This window comes from Hemibagrus wyckioides, linkage group LG01 (assembly GCF_019097595.1).
Source record: "Hemibagrus wyckioides isolate EC202008001 linkage group LG01, SWU_Hwy_1.0, whole genome shotgun sequence".
NCBI classification, from domain to species: Eukaryota; Metazoa; Chordata; class Actinopteri; order Siluriformes; family Bagridae; genus Hemibagrus; species Hemibagrus wyckioides.
The window spans coordinates 26,757,547-26,775,528 of NC_080710.1; the positions used below are offsets into that span (position 1 = coordinate 26,757,547).

General features: G+C 41.6%; 2 protein-coding genes across 2 annotated transcripts in view; one reads left to right on the top strand and one right to left on the bottom strand.

Moving 5' to 3' along the window:
* Positions 1–6,795, bottom strand: part of LOC131356146 (LYR motif-containing protein 4B) — a 54,903-nt gene extending 48,108 nt beyond the window's left edge. The window contains exon 1 of the mRNA XM_058395008.1: positions 6,671–6,795. Within this exon, the coding sequence (XP_058250991.1) occupies positions 6,671–6,756 (86 nt within the window). The 5' untranslated portion in view covers positions 6,757–6,795. The remainder of the gene's footprint in view (positions 1–6,670) is intronic.
* A 103-nt stretch (positions 6,796–6,898) lies between these two features.
* The window catches only part of fars2 (phenylalanyl-tRNA synthetase 2, mitochondrial), a 164,826-nt gene continuing 153,742 nt past the window's right edge, over positions 6,899–17,982 (top strand). The window contains exon 1 of the mRNA XM_058401681.1: positions 6,899–7,018. The gene's annotated coding sequence lies outside the window, so the exon portion shown is untranslated. The remainder of the gene's footprint in view (positions 7,019–17,982) is intronic.

Genomic DNA, 17,982 nt, shown 5'->3' on the forward strand with positions numbered 1-17,982 from the left:
ACCACTGCATAGCCTCAGAAATAATTATGCATGTTTTAGGGGCGGGGCTCATTCAAAACATTTTTTAAAACTCCACCCATTTAACCTACATTACACAAATATTTCCTAATGCACCTTTAAACCGACACTGTTACACACATATTCCTGGTGTAGTGGTTATCTTTAAACAAATCCTGCTCTGTATTGCCAATTTCTAAAGTATAAAAGCGTGTGGGTGTGTTCTGTAGAGAGAATTTCCTTCCTGATCATTTATTTAGGCGGCACAGACAAGCTGAGTACAGAGCTGTGTGGCTCGGTTCGCTTTAACTGAGGGAGGAGGGTTTTACGTAAGAGCTGCCCTACTTCCATGATTCAGCAGTATATGTAACATCAGTGAAGCCCATCCTTCTCCCCAGAGTCTCTCCATCTCTGTTTACGTCTCTCTCGCGTCTCTGAAGATCAGTCGTCTCCTTAACCTGAAACAGAATTGAAAAACCTCTCCCCCCCCCTCCTCTCTCTCTCTCTCTCTCTCTCTCTCTCTCTCTCTCACTTTCCATCTGTTACGTATCTCCTCTATCTCTCATTCACTCCATATTTCCTCTTTACGCTAGCACTGCATCATAACTCTGTGTCCGTCCGTCTCTCTCTCTCTCTCTCTCTCTCTCTCAGCATCCAGTGCTCTCCTTAGAAATCTATGATATTCTGTTCACATCCTCTGCTGGCTGATGCTCGAGGCTCTAAGCATGAAGGTAAACAGCCCATCATCTGAAGGTATATCACGCTCTCCAATGGCTTCTCGAAACCTGTTATTTCCACCCAGTGAATAATGGCTCTGAATAATTTAGCAGATTTTACTACACAATGCGGCTCAGCATCGAGAGCAGAGCGAGCCCACGGCGGGTTTCATCTCCTGGAGTACAGTAAAAGCCCAATGTGCATACAGATGCTTCAGCAAAATGAAAACAGGTTTCATGACACTTCAAATAAACAAATCTGAAGATTCATGAGGAAAAGCTTAGTTTTATAAAACACTGTCCTGCCCTCCTTTTTTCCGCACTGACAAGGTGCAGGAAAAATTGCTGTATTTTTAAAAAAATAAAAAATAAATAAAAAAAACTGTAATCAAATGGGGTGCTTCGTAATCCTTGGCGTAGAAATAATAACAACCGTTGAGGATTTTTATGAGTTTTTGAGATTTACCACTGGATAATAAAAATATTTTCAAAGCCAAAGTCAAATCCTTCCGTCTATAGACAGCGCACAGGGACATCACGATTAGTCTAAAGTTACAGAGCGCCTGAAATCTTCTGTACGCTTTTCTGGCTGCAAGTTTCAGAATCTTAAAGGTTGTAAACTATCTGACTGGCAGCTTTTCCATTTCTATCCATGTGCATGAGTTTTGATGGTAGAGTGCCAATTTTACAGAAAAGTGTGTGAGGGTGTGAGGATTTTGGGTTGTGGGGATGTGGGATATGGGGGTGTGGGGATGTGAGGGTATGAGGATGTGAGGGTATGGAGGTGTGAGAATGTGGGGACGTGAGGGCGTGGGGATGTGAGGGCATGGGGATGTGAGGGTATGGGGATGTGAGGATGTGAGGGTATGGGGATGTGAGGGTATGGGGATGTGAGGATGTGAGGGTATGGGGATGTGAGGGTATGGGGATGTGAGGGTATGGGGATGTGGGGGTGTGAGGGTATGGGGATGTGAGAGTATGGGGATGTGAGGGTATGGGGATGTGAGGGTGTGAGGGTATGGGGATGTGAGGGTATGGGGATGTGAGGGTGTGAGGGTATGAGGATGTGAGGGTATGGAGGTGTGAGAATGTGGGGACATGAGGGCGTGGGGATGTGAGGGCATGGGGATGTGGGGATGTGAGGGTATGGAGGTGTGAGAATGTGGGGATGAGAGGGTATGGGGATGTGAGGGCATGGGGATGTGGGGATGTGAGGGTATGGAGGTGTGAGAATGTGGGGACATGAGGGCGTGGGGATGTGAGGGCATGGGGATGTGGGGATGTGAGGGTATGGAGGTGTGACAATGTGGGGATGAGAGGGTATGGGGATGTGAGGGTTTTAGGGTATGGGGATGTAGGGGTGTGAGGATGTGGGGATGTGAGGGTATGGAGGTGTGAGAATGTGGGGATGAGAGGGTATGGGGATGTGAGGGTTTTAGGGTATGGGGATGTGGGGGTGTGAGGATGTGGGGATGTGAGAGTGTGGGGGTTGTGAGGATGTGGAAGTATGAGGATGTGGGAGTATGAGGATGCAAGGAGGTGGGAATTTGAGGGTATGAGAATGGTAGGGTGTGGGAATGTGAGGACGTGGGGGTGTAATAAAACATATCAACTTAGTATTCCAAACCACCCACCATCTGTTCTCCAACAGATCAATGAGCTTTTTAAACCAGACTACTCATCACAAACTGGATTAAAACACGTCAATGTTTTCCTCAGATAACGCTCACAATACTGTACATGATCCCTTTGTATTACTTACAGCTCGCCATGTTTGCTTTGCTCCACACATAAAAACCTCATTCCCACAGGTCGAAATATGACCAACACATCCCACGTTCCTGCTGCCGAACATCGATACGGGCTATTTGCCAACCACAACATGCTGCTTCAGCAGTTATCATCTGCAGGAACACACATTGGATGCGGACTCGGTTTTATGCGCACACCGAGCAGCGCTGCACACAGTAATAAAACCCAATCACCTGCCGTGACAGACTATTTCATAAGCCACAGGTTATACAGAGCTATCTCTGCCTCAGCGTGTTCGTCTCTCGTCCCGCTACGGCTCTGATTAATCGTCTTCCCCGTCAGAATCTCTACAAACACCAGCTAGCTTGAATTCTCGCCGTTCTCATGCTGTGTGTGTGGAGTAGTTAATTGCTGGTTCCCTTGAATTTGGATAGTCTTGTGTTCCAGAGTGTTGAATTAGTGGAAAACATGAGAATGGATTTTTTTAAACACTCAAGATTAAAAATGACACTGCGCTAAACAGCAAGACGATGGGCTAATTCGACACTGTGAATGATTTTGCTTGCAGGAAATCTGATGTGTTCATTTATTTCATTTCTGGTTGCTTTGATCTACAGCCAACAGGCTGGAACGTGAATAGATCAATTCCCAAATACAGATGTAAGTCATCTATTCAAATTTAACATGACCAGCTCCTCTCAGTCCCCCAAAAAGATGACGACTTAGAAATCCATACAGTGATCCTTTAGAACCCATATCAGTTACAATTCTACTTGATTATTGATACAATACCCTTATTACAGATCCTATTACTTCAGCTGAATCTCTGCAAGCTTTGTTTACAAAGACGAGGGAAACTTGAAAGTTGTACATGTATAGATACACCGACCAGGCATAACATTATGACCACATTGCCTAATATTGTGTTGGTCCCACTTTTGCTGCCAAAACAGCCCTGACTCTTCATACACTGTGTATTCTGACACCTTTCTATCAGAACCAACATTAACTTCTTCAGAAATTTGAGCAACAGTAGCTCGTCTGTTGGATCGGATCACACGGTCCAGCCTTCTCTCCCCACGTGCATCAATGAGCCTTGGCCGCCCATGACCCTGTCGCCGGTTCACCACTGTTCCTTCCTTGGACCACTTTTGATAGATACTGACCACTGCAGACCGGGAACACTCCACAAGAGCTGCAGTTTTGGAGACGCTCTGATCCAATCATCTAGCTATCACAATTTGGCCCTTCACCAAACTCGCTCAAATCCTTACGCTTGTCCATTTTTTCTGTGTCTAACACATCAACTTTGAGGACAAAATGTTCACTTGCTGCCTAATATATCCCACCCACTAACAGGTGCCATGATGAGGAGATCATCAGTCTTATTCACTTCACCTGTCACTGTTCATAATGTTATGCCAGATCGGTGTATATATTCATGAGGATATGTATACAGTATAACGAGAACTCTGCCATATGTACATATACTGATATTTTATTGTTTCTATTTATTTTGTACTAGTTTTATGTTACACTGTATTTGATGTATAGGTTTTCTTTGATATCACTCTCTCTCTCCTCTTACTTGTGCTGGTGTGTCATCTTAAATTTTCCCTATAAGGGTTTAATAATGCTACATCTAATCTCATCTCATCCTGTTCTTGTGGAAGATCCCCCTTAGACATCTCAAAACATGTGCATTTCCTATTAAATCTAGCATGCAAAAACTTAGAGGCTCCAGTGGTTAAGGCTCTGGGTTGTTGACTGGAAGATCAGGGTTTAAGCCTCAGGCCAAGCTGCCATTTGAGCAAGGCCCTTAACCCTCCCTGCACCAGGGGTGCTGTATCATGACTGACCCTGTGCTCTGACCCCAGTCTCCAAAAAGTTGGGATATGCAAAGAATGAATTTCACTGTGCAGTACTATATATGTGACAAAAAATTAAGTCTTCTCCTTCTAGTGTCATAAGATGTCACCTGGATTCTATAGATAGATAGATAGATAGATACACTATATTGCCAAAAGTATTCGCTCACCTGCCTTGACTCGCATATGAACTTAAGTGACATCCCATTCCTAATCCATAGGGTTCAATATGACGTCGGTCCACCCTTTGCAGCTATAACAGCTTCAACTCTTCTGGGAAGGCTGTCCACAAGGTTTAGGAGCGTGTTTATGGGAATTTTTGACCATTCTTCCAGAAGCGCATTTGTGAGGTCACACACTGATGTTGGACGAGAAGGCCTGGCTCTCAGTCTCCGCTCTAATTCATCCTAAAGGTGTTCTATCGGGTTGAGGTCAGGACTCTGTGCAGGCCAGTCAAGTTCCTCCACACCAAACTCACTCATCCATGTCTTTCTGGACCTTGCTTTGTGCACTGGTGCACAGTCATGTTGGAAGAGGAAGGGGCCAGCTCCAAACTGTTCCCACAAAGTTGGGAGCATGGAATTGTCCAAAATGTCTTGGTATGCTGAAGCATTCAGAGTTCCTTTCACTGGAACTAAGGGGCCAAGCCCAGCTCCTGAAAAACAACCCCACACCATAATCCCCCCTCCACCAAACTTTACACTTGGCACAATGCAGTCAGACAAGTACCGTTCTCCTGGCAACCGCCAAACCCAGACTCGTCCATCAGATTGCCAGATGGAGAAGCGCGATTCGTCACTCCAGAGAACGCGTCTCCACTGCTCTAGAGTCCAGTGGCGGCGTGCTTTACACCACTGCATCCGACGCTTTGCATTGCACTTGGTGATGTATGGCTTGGATGCAGCTGCTTGGCCATGGAAACCCATTCCATGAAGCTCTCTGCGCACTGTTCTTGAGCTAATCTGAAGGCCACATGAAGTTTGGAGGTCTGTAGCGATTGACTCTGCAGAAAGTTGGCGACCTCTTCGCACTATGCGCCTCAGCATCCGCTGACCCCGCTCCGTCAGTTTACGTGGCCTGTCGTTCCCAAACACTTCCACGTTCTTATAATACAGCTGACAGTTGACTGGAATATTTAGGAGCGAGGAAATTTCACGACTGGATTTGTTGCACAGGTGGCATCCTATCACAGTTCCACGCTGGAATTCACTGAGCTCCTGAGAGCGACCCATTCTTTCACAAATGTTTGTAAAAACAGTCTGCATGCCTAGGTGCTTAATTTTATACACCTGTGGCCATGGAAGTGATTGGAACACCTGATTCTGATTATTTGGATGGGTGAGCGAATACTTTTGGCAATATAGTGTAGATAGATAGTTCTGTAGAACTGCTACTCAAATAGACTCAAAGTTTACAGCTTTTCTTTACTCTTCTGTATGGGTTTAATTCCACTCTGCCGTCAGTCAGAATAGAACTAGGTTTAAGGGTTTAGGGACTCATTGGGGATCGAAACCTACAGCTGGATTTCTGCAAAGCCGCTTCATACAAATAAAACCAAGCTGAACTGGTCTGGTTTGTCGGTCGACTTCAAATGTGTTGATGCCGCAAACAACGTCAGGGACTAGGAATGGAAATGAATCAAGTCTCAAGCGATACTGAGCTAGAGTTTTAAACTAATCACAGACATTAGATTAGTATATCCTTACTGGCATTTCTTTTTATTAAGAAATACCGACTAGGACACCTTTGTCGATGCAAATCTGAGAGACACAGATAAGGGGCGATTAATAAAAGCACTACATTTGTATAAAAGGAGAGAAGTAACCTTGTAACGTATTAGCATTTTTAACCAGCAAATTTAAAACTCCAAATAAGGTTTTTTGACCAATATAACATGGCTTTCTAAGGCAAATATCCTCATACTGTTTTCAGAGTTGCACGGCTTGTAGTTTTATGAGTTCAGTTCCAGAACAGGACTGAAAAACGATATATAATGATAAAGGCTTTCTCCTCTGCGTACTACAATCATAGTCACGTGACCTGACAGCGTCCCAGTTGCATCACAACATAAGCGTGTATTACAAACACCAGGATTTAGGATGTCAGGGGATTTCACTGCATTCATTAACACTCATCAGATCCCTTTGATAAATGATGAGTTATCTCCTGATCACCTCGTTTCCTTGACTACTGACTACTTTATTTGGCTGAAGGCTTCACAGTCATATCTATTTCGTTTATCAAGTGACCGCGTGCTATGTGCTTGTGCATGAAACGGCATTTATTTCGCTACCCCTAGCTAGATAAGAAACATCATCGAGCTATATGAACAATTACCTGTAGTTGTACGAAGGAAATTTGTTGCTTTCTCTTAAAAGCATCCTATACAGCGATAACACCTGCGTTCTACTGGGCGCCGCCATCTTCTCTCACTGTCAAATCAGGACCCCGGGATTGCCTTCTGATTCAGTGCCTGTATTCAGTTTTAGAGCTTGTGTTAAGGTGTATAACATGGTTTTACCATAAAAAGTAATACATTTTTAAAAAAACATGATATTTATAATCGCGGTTTAAAATGTAAGCGTACACTTAGATTTATAAAATGATAAGCAAGAAATCGTTTTTAATATAGTTCAGGCGAACGACTGGTTCTCTTAAAAACATACCGCTCGACCCTTGTAAGAGGTGAGTGTGGAAGATTCCTAACTAGTGCTTAAAAAGGGTTTGGAAGGGTTTTTATTAAACTTTGGCATTAGATAAAAGATGGTTTCGGTAGTGCTGTGGTGATCCAGTGCACTACTTGTGTTAAAAAATGCTTTATTGTTGGGTTAAAGGCGTGTGTGATTCCTGTGCACACTACACTGAGGACCTCAGTTGATTGCTGCCATGCTTTACAGATACAGTGATCTCCTTTACTGGGGATGTATTTGGCACTCTGTGTGATGAATTTATAGAAAGTGCAGATCAGTAACACTCAGCAATTTACAGTGATCCAAGTTGTTGTGGAAACATACTGTATTGACACTCAGTGTTCATTTTACACCAGGACATTTGGTACAAATAATAATAATAATAATGCTGATCATTACCAATTTTTCATATATGGTTACTGTGATCCACACAAAGTTATATTTGTGTGTGTGTATGTGTGTTATTGTCGTGTCTAGAGTGATTAAGGTTTGGTAAAACCAAAATACTTGCCTTATTTTCTAATGCAAACCTTTAAAAGAGTGTAATTGTGCGCTTATTTGCAGTCTGTAGTCAGTATACAATCAGTGTCCTGAATTTCTCTTACCATATCCAAGACGTGGGACGAATTCTGGACTTGTAATTAAACTGAATGTGCAATCACATAGCTAAACAAATGCATACCCCAACCAGGCATATCATTATGACCACCTGCCTAATATTTTGTCGGTCCCTTTTTGACCCGTCATGCACTGTGTATTCTGACACCGTTCTATCAGAACCAGCATTAACTTCTTCGGCAGTTTGAGCAACAGTAGCTCGTCTGTTGGATCGGATCACACGGGCCAGCCTTCGCTCCCCACGTGCATCAGTGAGCCTCGGCTGCCCATGACCCTGTTGCCAGTTCACCATTGTTCTTTCTTTGGATCACTTTTGATAGATACTGACCACTGCAGACCGGGAACAGCCCACAAGAGTTGCAGTTTTGGAGATGCTCTGATCCAGTGGTCTAGCCTTCACAATTTGGCCCTTGTCAAACTCGCTCAAATCCTTACGCTTGTCCATTTTTCCTGCTTCTAACACATCAACTTTGAGGAAAAATGTTCACTTGCTGCCTAATATATCCCACCCACTAACAGGTGCCATGATGAAGTGAGTAACACTGATGATCTCCTCACCTCTTAGTGCTCATAATGTTATGCCTGATCGGTGTATGTAAAATATGAAGTACAACATCATATTATTCTTTGTAAAATTCTTGAGTGTAAAGTCTCTTTTTCTTCTTAAATGAAGTACAAAGAAAAAGTGCAAGAAATATCTGGGTGCAGTCAGACACTGATTTTAATTACTGCTAAACTGTCGCCTCACCGAGATACCTGAGGATCAAGGAAAACAGTGGCTAAGGGAGCTAAAAAAAAAAAAACAGCATAAACCCTAAACTCTCAAATGTTAGCTAGTAACAAACAAACAAACTAGTTGATGAAGTACCTTGTTTGGGATGAAGGAATTTATTTCACATTTCTGTTAAATGGAACAGATAGGATAGGTTCGCTATCAAACCTCAAAGCCTTATGCACAAAAATCTCATGAGACATTCAGATATTGCAGTCAGCAATCTAGAAAGTTATCCAGGAAGTGGCATTGCTAAAGTTTACCCCTTACTAATAAAGGAATATGCTTTAATATTTTGTAATTAATTAAGTAATAATAATAATAATAATAATAATACTTGGAAACAAGATTATTATTATTAGATTATTTATAATTAAATATATAAATATAATGCAATGTATAATATTTATGATGATTAATTATAATTAATTTACAATTTAATTAATTGATTGATTAAGTAATAATAATAATGATAATAATAACTTGAACCTATTCTTCTTTTTCTTCTTCTTCTTCTTCTTCTTCTTCTTCTTTTTATTGTTGTTGCTGGTTGTGGTGGTAGTAATAGTGGTTTTTAATTTCTTAATTTATTTATTTACATTAATTATTTTTTGTTTTATTTATTTTTACTAGCCCAGGTATTCATCCTAAAGTCAGAATAAAGACCCTTATACTACATTCACACGAGACCCTTAATAAGTACCCTTATGCTACATTCACTCGAATTTTGTACAAAGTCACCTGTAGGCATTCTGACTATCGGTTGCCATAGTAACATTGATCAGTGGATGGTGCAATTAGCATTCCAAATCAGTTTTCTTGATACAAAATAAAACATCCTGAAGGGAGTTTGGTGTTCACATATAAAACTCAGCAGCGTATATATGCATCATATCATACGAGAAGATGTGTGTGCTCTTTGCCACTGACCACATGCATTCTACTGTCTTTAATCCCACTGGAGTACATAAAGTTCAGCTTTGTCACGTTGCTGGACACGCCCACATCAACTGTAGTGGTCACTCATGTTGCTGGAAGCTCTAATTGAAAATGAATGATCTCCGTTTGCTTTGTCGCTGTGAGTCTCTGTATGTGAGCATTACTCTGACCAAGTTTGAAGGTAGCATGACAATGGTATCCTTGATGAAATCTGTCCTACAGTTTTGAACAACAGCAAGCTTGAGAAACATGGCTGAAACTGGTGTACCTTGGCTGAAAGAATGTTTGTGTAATTATATTATTAACTCATTCATCCATTTTGCAGTCATTGTTTATGCTGGTCAGATCCATGGTAGATGTCGAGACTGTTGCAGGAACACTGGGTGTGATATGGGAATGCACGATGGATGGGATGCTAGTCTGAACACTATACACCCCACACATAGGACGCTAGTCTGAACTCTATACACCTCACACATATATTCACACCTAGGAGCAGTTTAGCCAGTTCTGCACTTTCAGGAGTTGGGAGGAAACCGGAGAACCGAACAAACTCTAAAAAACCTGGGCACAGGAGAGGCGTCATCACTTTGGAGCTGAGATAAAGCTACGGTACTCAAACGGCATCTTGATTGTAGTCATTTTGTACGAGAATACTGTAGAAGTGGTGGCTCAGTGGTCGACTACTGATTATAAAAGGTCGTGTTTTTTAAATCCCAGGCTGAGTTCAACCCCCTTAAACCTCTGCTCAGTTGTAATCCTGTCCCAGTTGTTGAACAAAGTGACTTACACTTGTCCATAAATGAGTGAAGATGACAAAAGGTTAGATGACTCGTGAGATATGAAAGTTTAATACTGAAACCTGCCTATTAGCTTCACCGGATGTCTCACCGGATGTCCTGTGGCCGTTTTAGAATAATTTAGAATTAGCATACACACTAATTCATTCTACATCAGTCCACCTTTTGTGTTTTTTTTTAGAAATAGAAATAGCCTTTATTTGTCACATATACATTACAGCACAGTGAAATTCTTTCTTCGTATATCCCATCCTTGGAGGTTGGGGTCAGAGTACAGGGTCAGCCATGATACAGCGGCCCTGGAGTAGAGAGAGTTAAGGGCCTTCCTCAAGGACCCAACAGTGGCAACTTGGTGGTGCTGGGGCTTGAACCCCCGATCTTCCAGTCAAACCCAGAGCCTTAACCACCGCCCCTATTTACTATTTACTATTTACTGCTCTTATTCCAGACGAGGTGAAGCCCCATCAGCTGTATGAAAAACACAGGGTTTCACTCTCTGTCCCGTGAACAGTGTGTCTCTTGTCCGATGCTGCTCAGTGAACGGATTGTGCTTTGACCTGTGGAGATCGATGTCGTGTTCATGATACATGATTGTGATGAGATGTGCTCAGTGAGACGGAGGGGGAGAGATTTAAAGGCTGCACTCTCTCTTCTCTCAACTCTTCTTGCCGGAGAAAGGTCACAGACGCGTCCTGTTTGCAGATGTGCTGCCTTTGACTGGAAAGGTCAGGAGCAGCGGTGGGTCAGAGCAGCAAGCCGGGAAAGAGGTCAATAAATCCGATTGATTTGCTCATTTAGAGGCCCAATTAACAGACCAGATGATGACCTGAGTTAAGATGTCAGAGACGAAGAAAAGCACACTTGTGAAATGATGATGGATAATGCTGGTGGGAGTCGTTTGTTTGTTTCCTGATGCGTGGTTGTTCTGTCATTTCTGATTTTAATTGAATCTTATGCTAAAAAGGGGACCCAGTTTAACCCCAGGCTAAAAAATAAACACATTTTTACAAAGATTGTGTAGTTTAATGGTAATTAGTTACTAGCTAGTCTCAGCCAGTCTTAGTTAATGGTAATGTCCTGTAGAGTTTTTATTATTATTTATAAGCAATATGATCTGTTTAAAAAACAAGTTCTTGCCTGGTTGAAAATTGATTTGGTAGTTTTTTGTATAATATGGCATCCCACAAGGATCTGTTTTAGGACCGTTATTGTTCTGCGTCTATATTAACCATTTGATCAGATTCGGCAGTATGGCTACAGAAAATGGAAGGGTAAAAATGATGATAAAAATGCCTAAATGTCTTTCTTTTTAAATAAAATATAAATCATGTTGCTGTAGCTGTAGTAATTGAGCCAGCAGTAAGGTTGATGAATATATCAGGCTTTCTTTTTTCTTCCCTGAAACTAAAATATATGACACTGGTTGTTATTTCTAACAAACGCCACGCTCTTCACTCAAACACCTCTTACATTTTTTCATCGAATCATTCTCACACATTGCAGCCCCAGCACCACCAAGCTCCACTGTTTGGCACCTGAGCAAGGCCCTTAACCCTCCCTGCTCCAGGGCCACTGTATCATAGCTGCCCCTGCACTCTGACCCCAACTTCCTCAGCTATGTTACGCAAAGAATAAAGAAATTCCACTGTGCTGTAACGTATGTATGGTGATAATAAAGGCTTCTTGCCCTCAGTTTTTCTTAATCTAATCTTATTATCTACAGTTTGAGGAAATTCTAATTTATAGGAAGTGATGGATTTTGTATGTGGCTTATAATGGATATGGATTATAATGGCAGTGAGTGGAAGGGGGCAGCTGACCCACGTCTCCTGACTGTAGCATCAGTTTGTTGTTTGAGAGTGGGAGTGAACGTGTGTGTGTGTGTGTGTGTGTGTGTATGAGGGGACAGGATGAGCAGTTAAGCATGAAAGCCATTTATTGATTTCCAATGCCATCCTTGTTACGAGGATGTAGGTGTGATTTGTCTTGCAGTTAGTGAGGCATTAAGTCCAAAATAAAGTGCTGCCATTAAGTGACATAGATGACACGCAGAACTGGAGTGAGAAGCTATTGAGGAACCATTTCTTTAAAAATGGAAACTGTTCGGAGGATTTGATGGATCAGTTTAAAGCCATAATAATGCTGTTGGGTTATTTGGTTAGTCGTAGTGTTTATTATATTGCACTAATGAACCACATGACCTATTTTTCACCCAAGTTTCTGATCTGATTTAAGAATTATATTCTGTATAACTTAAATAAAAAAAATATTACATTTCGCCCCAAACTTCATTTCTCACTGCTTACACTAAACTTAAAACTTTATGCAAGTTTCTAATGACTAGATTGAATGATGTAGAGTGAGCGTGATCAATTCTTGTAGAATCTAAACCGGTTACAATATGAAACCTCACGAGGATGTTGCTACTGATGGGAATTCTAATTGCAGTATTAAATTTGGGGCAATTAAAACAGAATAGCGCCGTGGTGATGTGTCTGTCGCAAAACAGCAGTGTCGCTGGTTTGATTCCAGTCTTAGACGTGAGCCTGGTTTCATTTCATTCAAATACGTGATCAAATCAAGTTGGTTTGTATGGAAAATAGCTGTTACTTTTGCACAGTTCTATCACATGGAGCAGATGTACGCATTTTAATGAAGTCAATTCAACAAGCTTTTTTTCTCTGCACGGTTTGATCTAGATCTGGTGGCTTTAAAGGCGACTGAATTACACTGAACTCATTATGTTCATGAAATCAGTTAGGCTGGAGGTAAGAATGTTAAGTTAAGGCCGTAAAGAGATTCATATGGTCATTGGTAATACCCAGATTGGCATTCTAGTCACTATTTGACTGGTATTAAAGGTTGGTAAAACATTCCCCACAATATAACACCACCACCAGTAGCCTGAACTTTTAACACATGGCAAGTTGTATTCAGGGAGTCATGTTGTTGACACCAAATTCTCACCATCACCTCTGAACAAGAAGAAGAAGTCCTCTTTGTCACATACACATTACAGCACAGTGAAATCCTTTCTTCACATATCCCAGCTTGTTAGGAAATCAGGAACAGAGTGCAGGGTCAGCCCTGATACATCACCCCTGGAAGGGCCTTGCTCAAGGGCTCAAAAAGTGGCAGCTTGGCAGTGCTGGAACTTGAACCCTTCAACCATCTGATCCGTAACCCTGACCCTTAACCATTGAGACACTATGGAACTGAGAGTCATCAGACCATACAATGTTTTTTAAATCTTTAGCTGGTCTGGTGAACCTGTGTCTTTAGTTTCCTCATCTTCTGCTTCTGTAGGCCATCCACCTACATCATCCTGCATGTTGTGAGATGCTTTTCTGCTCACCGTGGTCGTAAAGACTGGTTATCTAACCCTAACCCATACTCTAACCATCCTAATAGAAGTGATTTTTTATTTTACACAACTTCAGTAGGCAGTGTAGCTCTCTAATATCAACTGTAAGACAAATCTAAGCTCACAGTCACTTCGTCACACGATGATCGCTTCAACAATTATGTCGACTTGCCCTTAATAAAGTGCACGTTTAACATCTTATTAAAATCTGAGAGTGTACCGTGAAGAAGTACAAAGATTTAGACATTTAATGTTTAATTAATCCGGATTTTATTGCCACTTGTTAGTAGTTAGAACACTATGTTTCAACACTTTATTAAGAAAGCACTACATTGTCTAGTTATACAAATACCTCAGCCTCAGTTGCTTTGCATGATGATTATTGGCCCCTCTGCCTAGTCTGTTATAGAAAACCACTACTGCAGGATGACCGATAGGTTAGTGGTGGACCAGTGACACTGATATCGTCGTGTGTTGAGTTTACAGTGGGTTGCTGGTCCGTGATTACAGAATGTATGGTTGTCCTAAGTCAGGCCATGTCACCTCCAAGTATGATACTGTCAATCAGCTAGCTAGCCTAAGATTGACCTTAACAATTAAATGTTGGAGTCTATATATTTGGTCCCTCTGGAGACCGGCGCTGGACACTGGAGCTGTGAGACAAAACAGTACCCGTTGCCCCACACTGCTATCTTGTTGTTGTTGTCCAAAACCAGACTCAAAGTGGATGAGTTGTCCAACTTTATAGTAGCTACACTGATATAGTGGAGTGTCTTTCTCGTAAGCACATCAGGTCATCGCTTTGTTCTTTATCAGCGTGTTCCTTTACTTTCTTGGCCTTTTCCGTTGGCGGCTGAACTTTCTGCAAAGTTTCAGACAGTACACTTTTCTGTGCCCCGAATTTCTGTTGTTTCCTCAGTCATGGTTACGGCTTGAAATTCTCTCACGGATGCACATTCCCCATGTCTTCCTCCGTTCTCTTGTCCCCTGTGAGAGGTGAATTACCGGTCGTACTGCTGAACGGAGTATGGATGAATCATTGTTCTGTCTTCCGTCGCAGAAGGCTGGAAGGATTTGGGTCAGGTTCAGGCAGTCATCCACATCCACACATTCAGAGAACTCTCTGAATTTGCTTTCTCACTGCAAGCTGAGATTTCTTCTACAGGACAAGGGTGTCTCTACCAATTCCTGATCTATATGCTTTGTCATAATTTCTTTTGTTGAACATCGTATTGATTTTGTTTCTTTTCTCTGTGGTACTAATATTGTTCTTGATTTACTCAGAGGAAAATCTAGTGTTTAGGGTAGAAGTGGCTAAAAATTGCTCCGTGATGATCCCGGCCTCTGTCTGAACACACTCGGGGGAAATAAGGAAGGACCGGTAGATTGGCGAGACGTGTCAATCTCTCAACCATTAGTGTCAGCTTCTCACACAGCTGTGTGGCCTATTTGTGCCTTGACGAGTCCCGATTTTTTTGCACAACAGAGTCAGCAGTAGCAGTAACCCTTCCTATGAGGCACTGGGGGAGTGCAGGGGTGTTATTAGTGCAAACCTGGGTTTCTTAGCTCAAATTAAACCAGTCCATCTTCACCCTGTGCCCGGTGGCTGTGTATCAGTCTGAAGAAAAGCCCTGTGTCCTTTACGTCTAGAGTGAACACTATATGCAGTGCAGTCATCTAGGATAAAGAGATTTGTGACCATCTTTCTTCTTGGTTCAGAATGCTTTTAGCTTTCCACACTCTAAGAAAATGTCTTAATGCTTTGTTCTCCTAATGACTGGGAAGGAGAACCTACTGATTCAGCAAACAAATGAACAAGTGAGAAAAGTTAATAGGAAGCGGTAATAAGAATAGCTGACGAAACCATGTGCGACGTGTCCAATTAAGACCGCAGGGTACTGGCTGATCTGGACTCAGACTGTGTCCTGTAGATGAAGCAATAATGAACAGAAAATCCTAATGAAGAGAAGATAAAGCTTCCCACTCGTGCAAATAAACCAGTAAATCAGAAAGCTGAAAATCTCCTTAGGCTGAGCATATTTTCAGTCTGTCATTTAACCGTACTAAAGTACTAAAGCACTCTGTTCCTGCTGCCAATGCTGGCTTACCACTGACTACAGATCTGCGCTAAATTTTTTCCCCTACCACTTTTTAATTTTTTTTTATTAAGGGGGTTTGAACATCAGCCAATAACATTAACATATTATATGCTTTGTTACACTCTGCAGTGGGATTTTAGCCTCGCTCCCAAGTGGCTAATTGTATAGCCCACAGCCTTGATAACCATGTTTTATTTTATTTTTATTTTTTTTGGTATGTGTAATACGGTAGAAGTAAACACATTAGCCAGCATTTTCTTGGTAATGCTATTGTATCGGAGTTGCACCATTTGTTTGGCTGTCTCCGAGACAAATTGGCTGGTGCACTAATTGTTAGAAATTGCCGAAGGTGTCCTGTGGTTGAAAAGGATCAAATTGCTCAGAGCTTCACAGTTGGAACTTAACCTGGACCTTTCTCAACCTAGAATAATCCCTTTTATAATGATTAGTGTAATTAAATTTCTACGCTTACTTTTATGAGTTTCTTTAATAACACTTTGTCAACACCTGATGTTCACACACGTTTTGTGAGACTGTGTGTGCATTTTATTTTAAAGCAATGCATTTCAAAATACTTTTAAAACTTAGTTATAATAATCTCCACTTTTCTGAGAAGGCTTTCCACTAGATGTTGGAGCGTGGCTGTGGGGATTTGTGGATCATTCAGATATAAGAGCCTTATTGAGATCAGACACTGATGTTGGGAAGGTGAGGAGGTCTGGGGTGCAGTCGTTGTTCCAGTTCATCTCTAAAGGGCAGAGTCAGGGCTCTGTACAGGACACTTGAGATTTTCTACTCCAACCTTCACACACACATTGTCTCCATGGCCCATATATGAGTGTCATGTAGGGGTGCACATACTTTGCCCGTATAGTGGAGTTTTTCTCTATTTTAAGGTGTTATTTTATCTGCTATTGACCGTGGCTTTGGTTTAGCCAGGTAGAAAGATCCCAGTGTTCTAGTTATAAGGTCTAATATTTACTGATATATACAGATAAACTACTTCTAAAGCATGTTGCCATCATACCAGTGATGTATCAATTTTCAATAATATATATATATGGAATATGTGTAAGCCAAGTATTTGGCTATATCCGTCTTCACTTTCTTTTTTTCTTGTCATCCAATAGAGAACCATATGATTGCAGTTTCTTGCATAATATTACACACCGTGATGCCATTTGTCCATGGCTGTTTGCTAATACATTGCTAGCGTTAGCTCTGTAGTACATGGCGAGCACTCAACTCTACTCCCGTAACACTGCAGGACTCTTCCATCTGCTTACTTAAAGCTCTTCCTGGCCCTGCTGGTCTTCTGTATTAGGCAGTACCTGCCAATATAGTCCAACACAGCCGCCACGCAGCCTCCTCACTGATGAAACGTGGGAAATTCCCCCCTGTCGGCTCTCTGTTCACTTCCTGTTACGGAGGCGTAGGGGCAAAAGGGTGATAGGAGTTGGGTGTGTTTTAATACGAGTGCAGAAATGGACTAATTGTGTATAAGGTTATCAAGGAGCCAAAATTAGTTGCCATGGATTATTTATTTTATCTGTTCAAATACATACACATGCTGTGAGTCTTATCCTGTTCTCTTGCACTGAACAGTCGTTTGCTCTTTTTTGTTACTATAGATTAAACATTTAAGGATTTCATCCAGTAGCTCAGCACTAACTAGAAACCCTATTATATGTTCCAAGGCTTAACCTTAATCTATAGCTGCGTGGGATTTCTTTCAGATGAAGCACAGAGGCGCCCGTGTGTTGTTTTACTGAGAGACAGATGAGTCTTCTGTGTATCAGCCTTCTTTCCCATTCTCGTAATTGCTATTTCGTTTGGACTAATTAACTGGACTGGTGTGTTAATCTGGTTTGTCAGTTGTCATCAGTGTTTTGGGCTGATTGTTGTACCGTGCTACGGTTCATTAAGACCAGTCGCAGACAATCTTTCTTTTCATGGTTGTATTACATCGTATAGACAGATTGTCATTAAACTGTGTAATTGGACAGTGAAACATTTTTGTTAGTTTGGTTCTCGCATTGGAAATGAGCAAATGATGAAACCGCATGCTGTCAGCACGCGTGTTTGTATCTATATCAAGTCGAGAGTTTGAATTGCTTATGTGTACGAACATGCCTGCATGGAAGGTTATTAATTAGCAGGAATATGTGTTAATGAGCAGTGTCTGGTACATAAAATAATGTGAATATGATCATGGGGCCTCAACAGTATACTATACCACATACTAAAATTCTCGCTTTTTCCCCCAAGTGTTTTATTAAAAGAATAAGTTCTTTGGCTCTTTACCAGAGGAAAAATAAGTTGATCTGCAGATCCACATGGGGGTTTGAGCACAGCATGTAAGCTAAA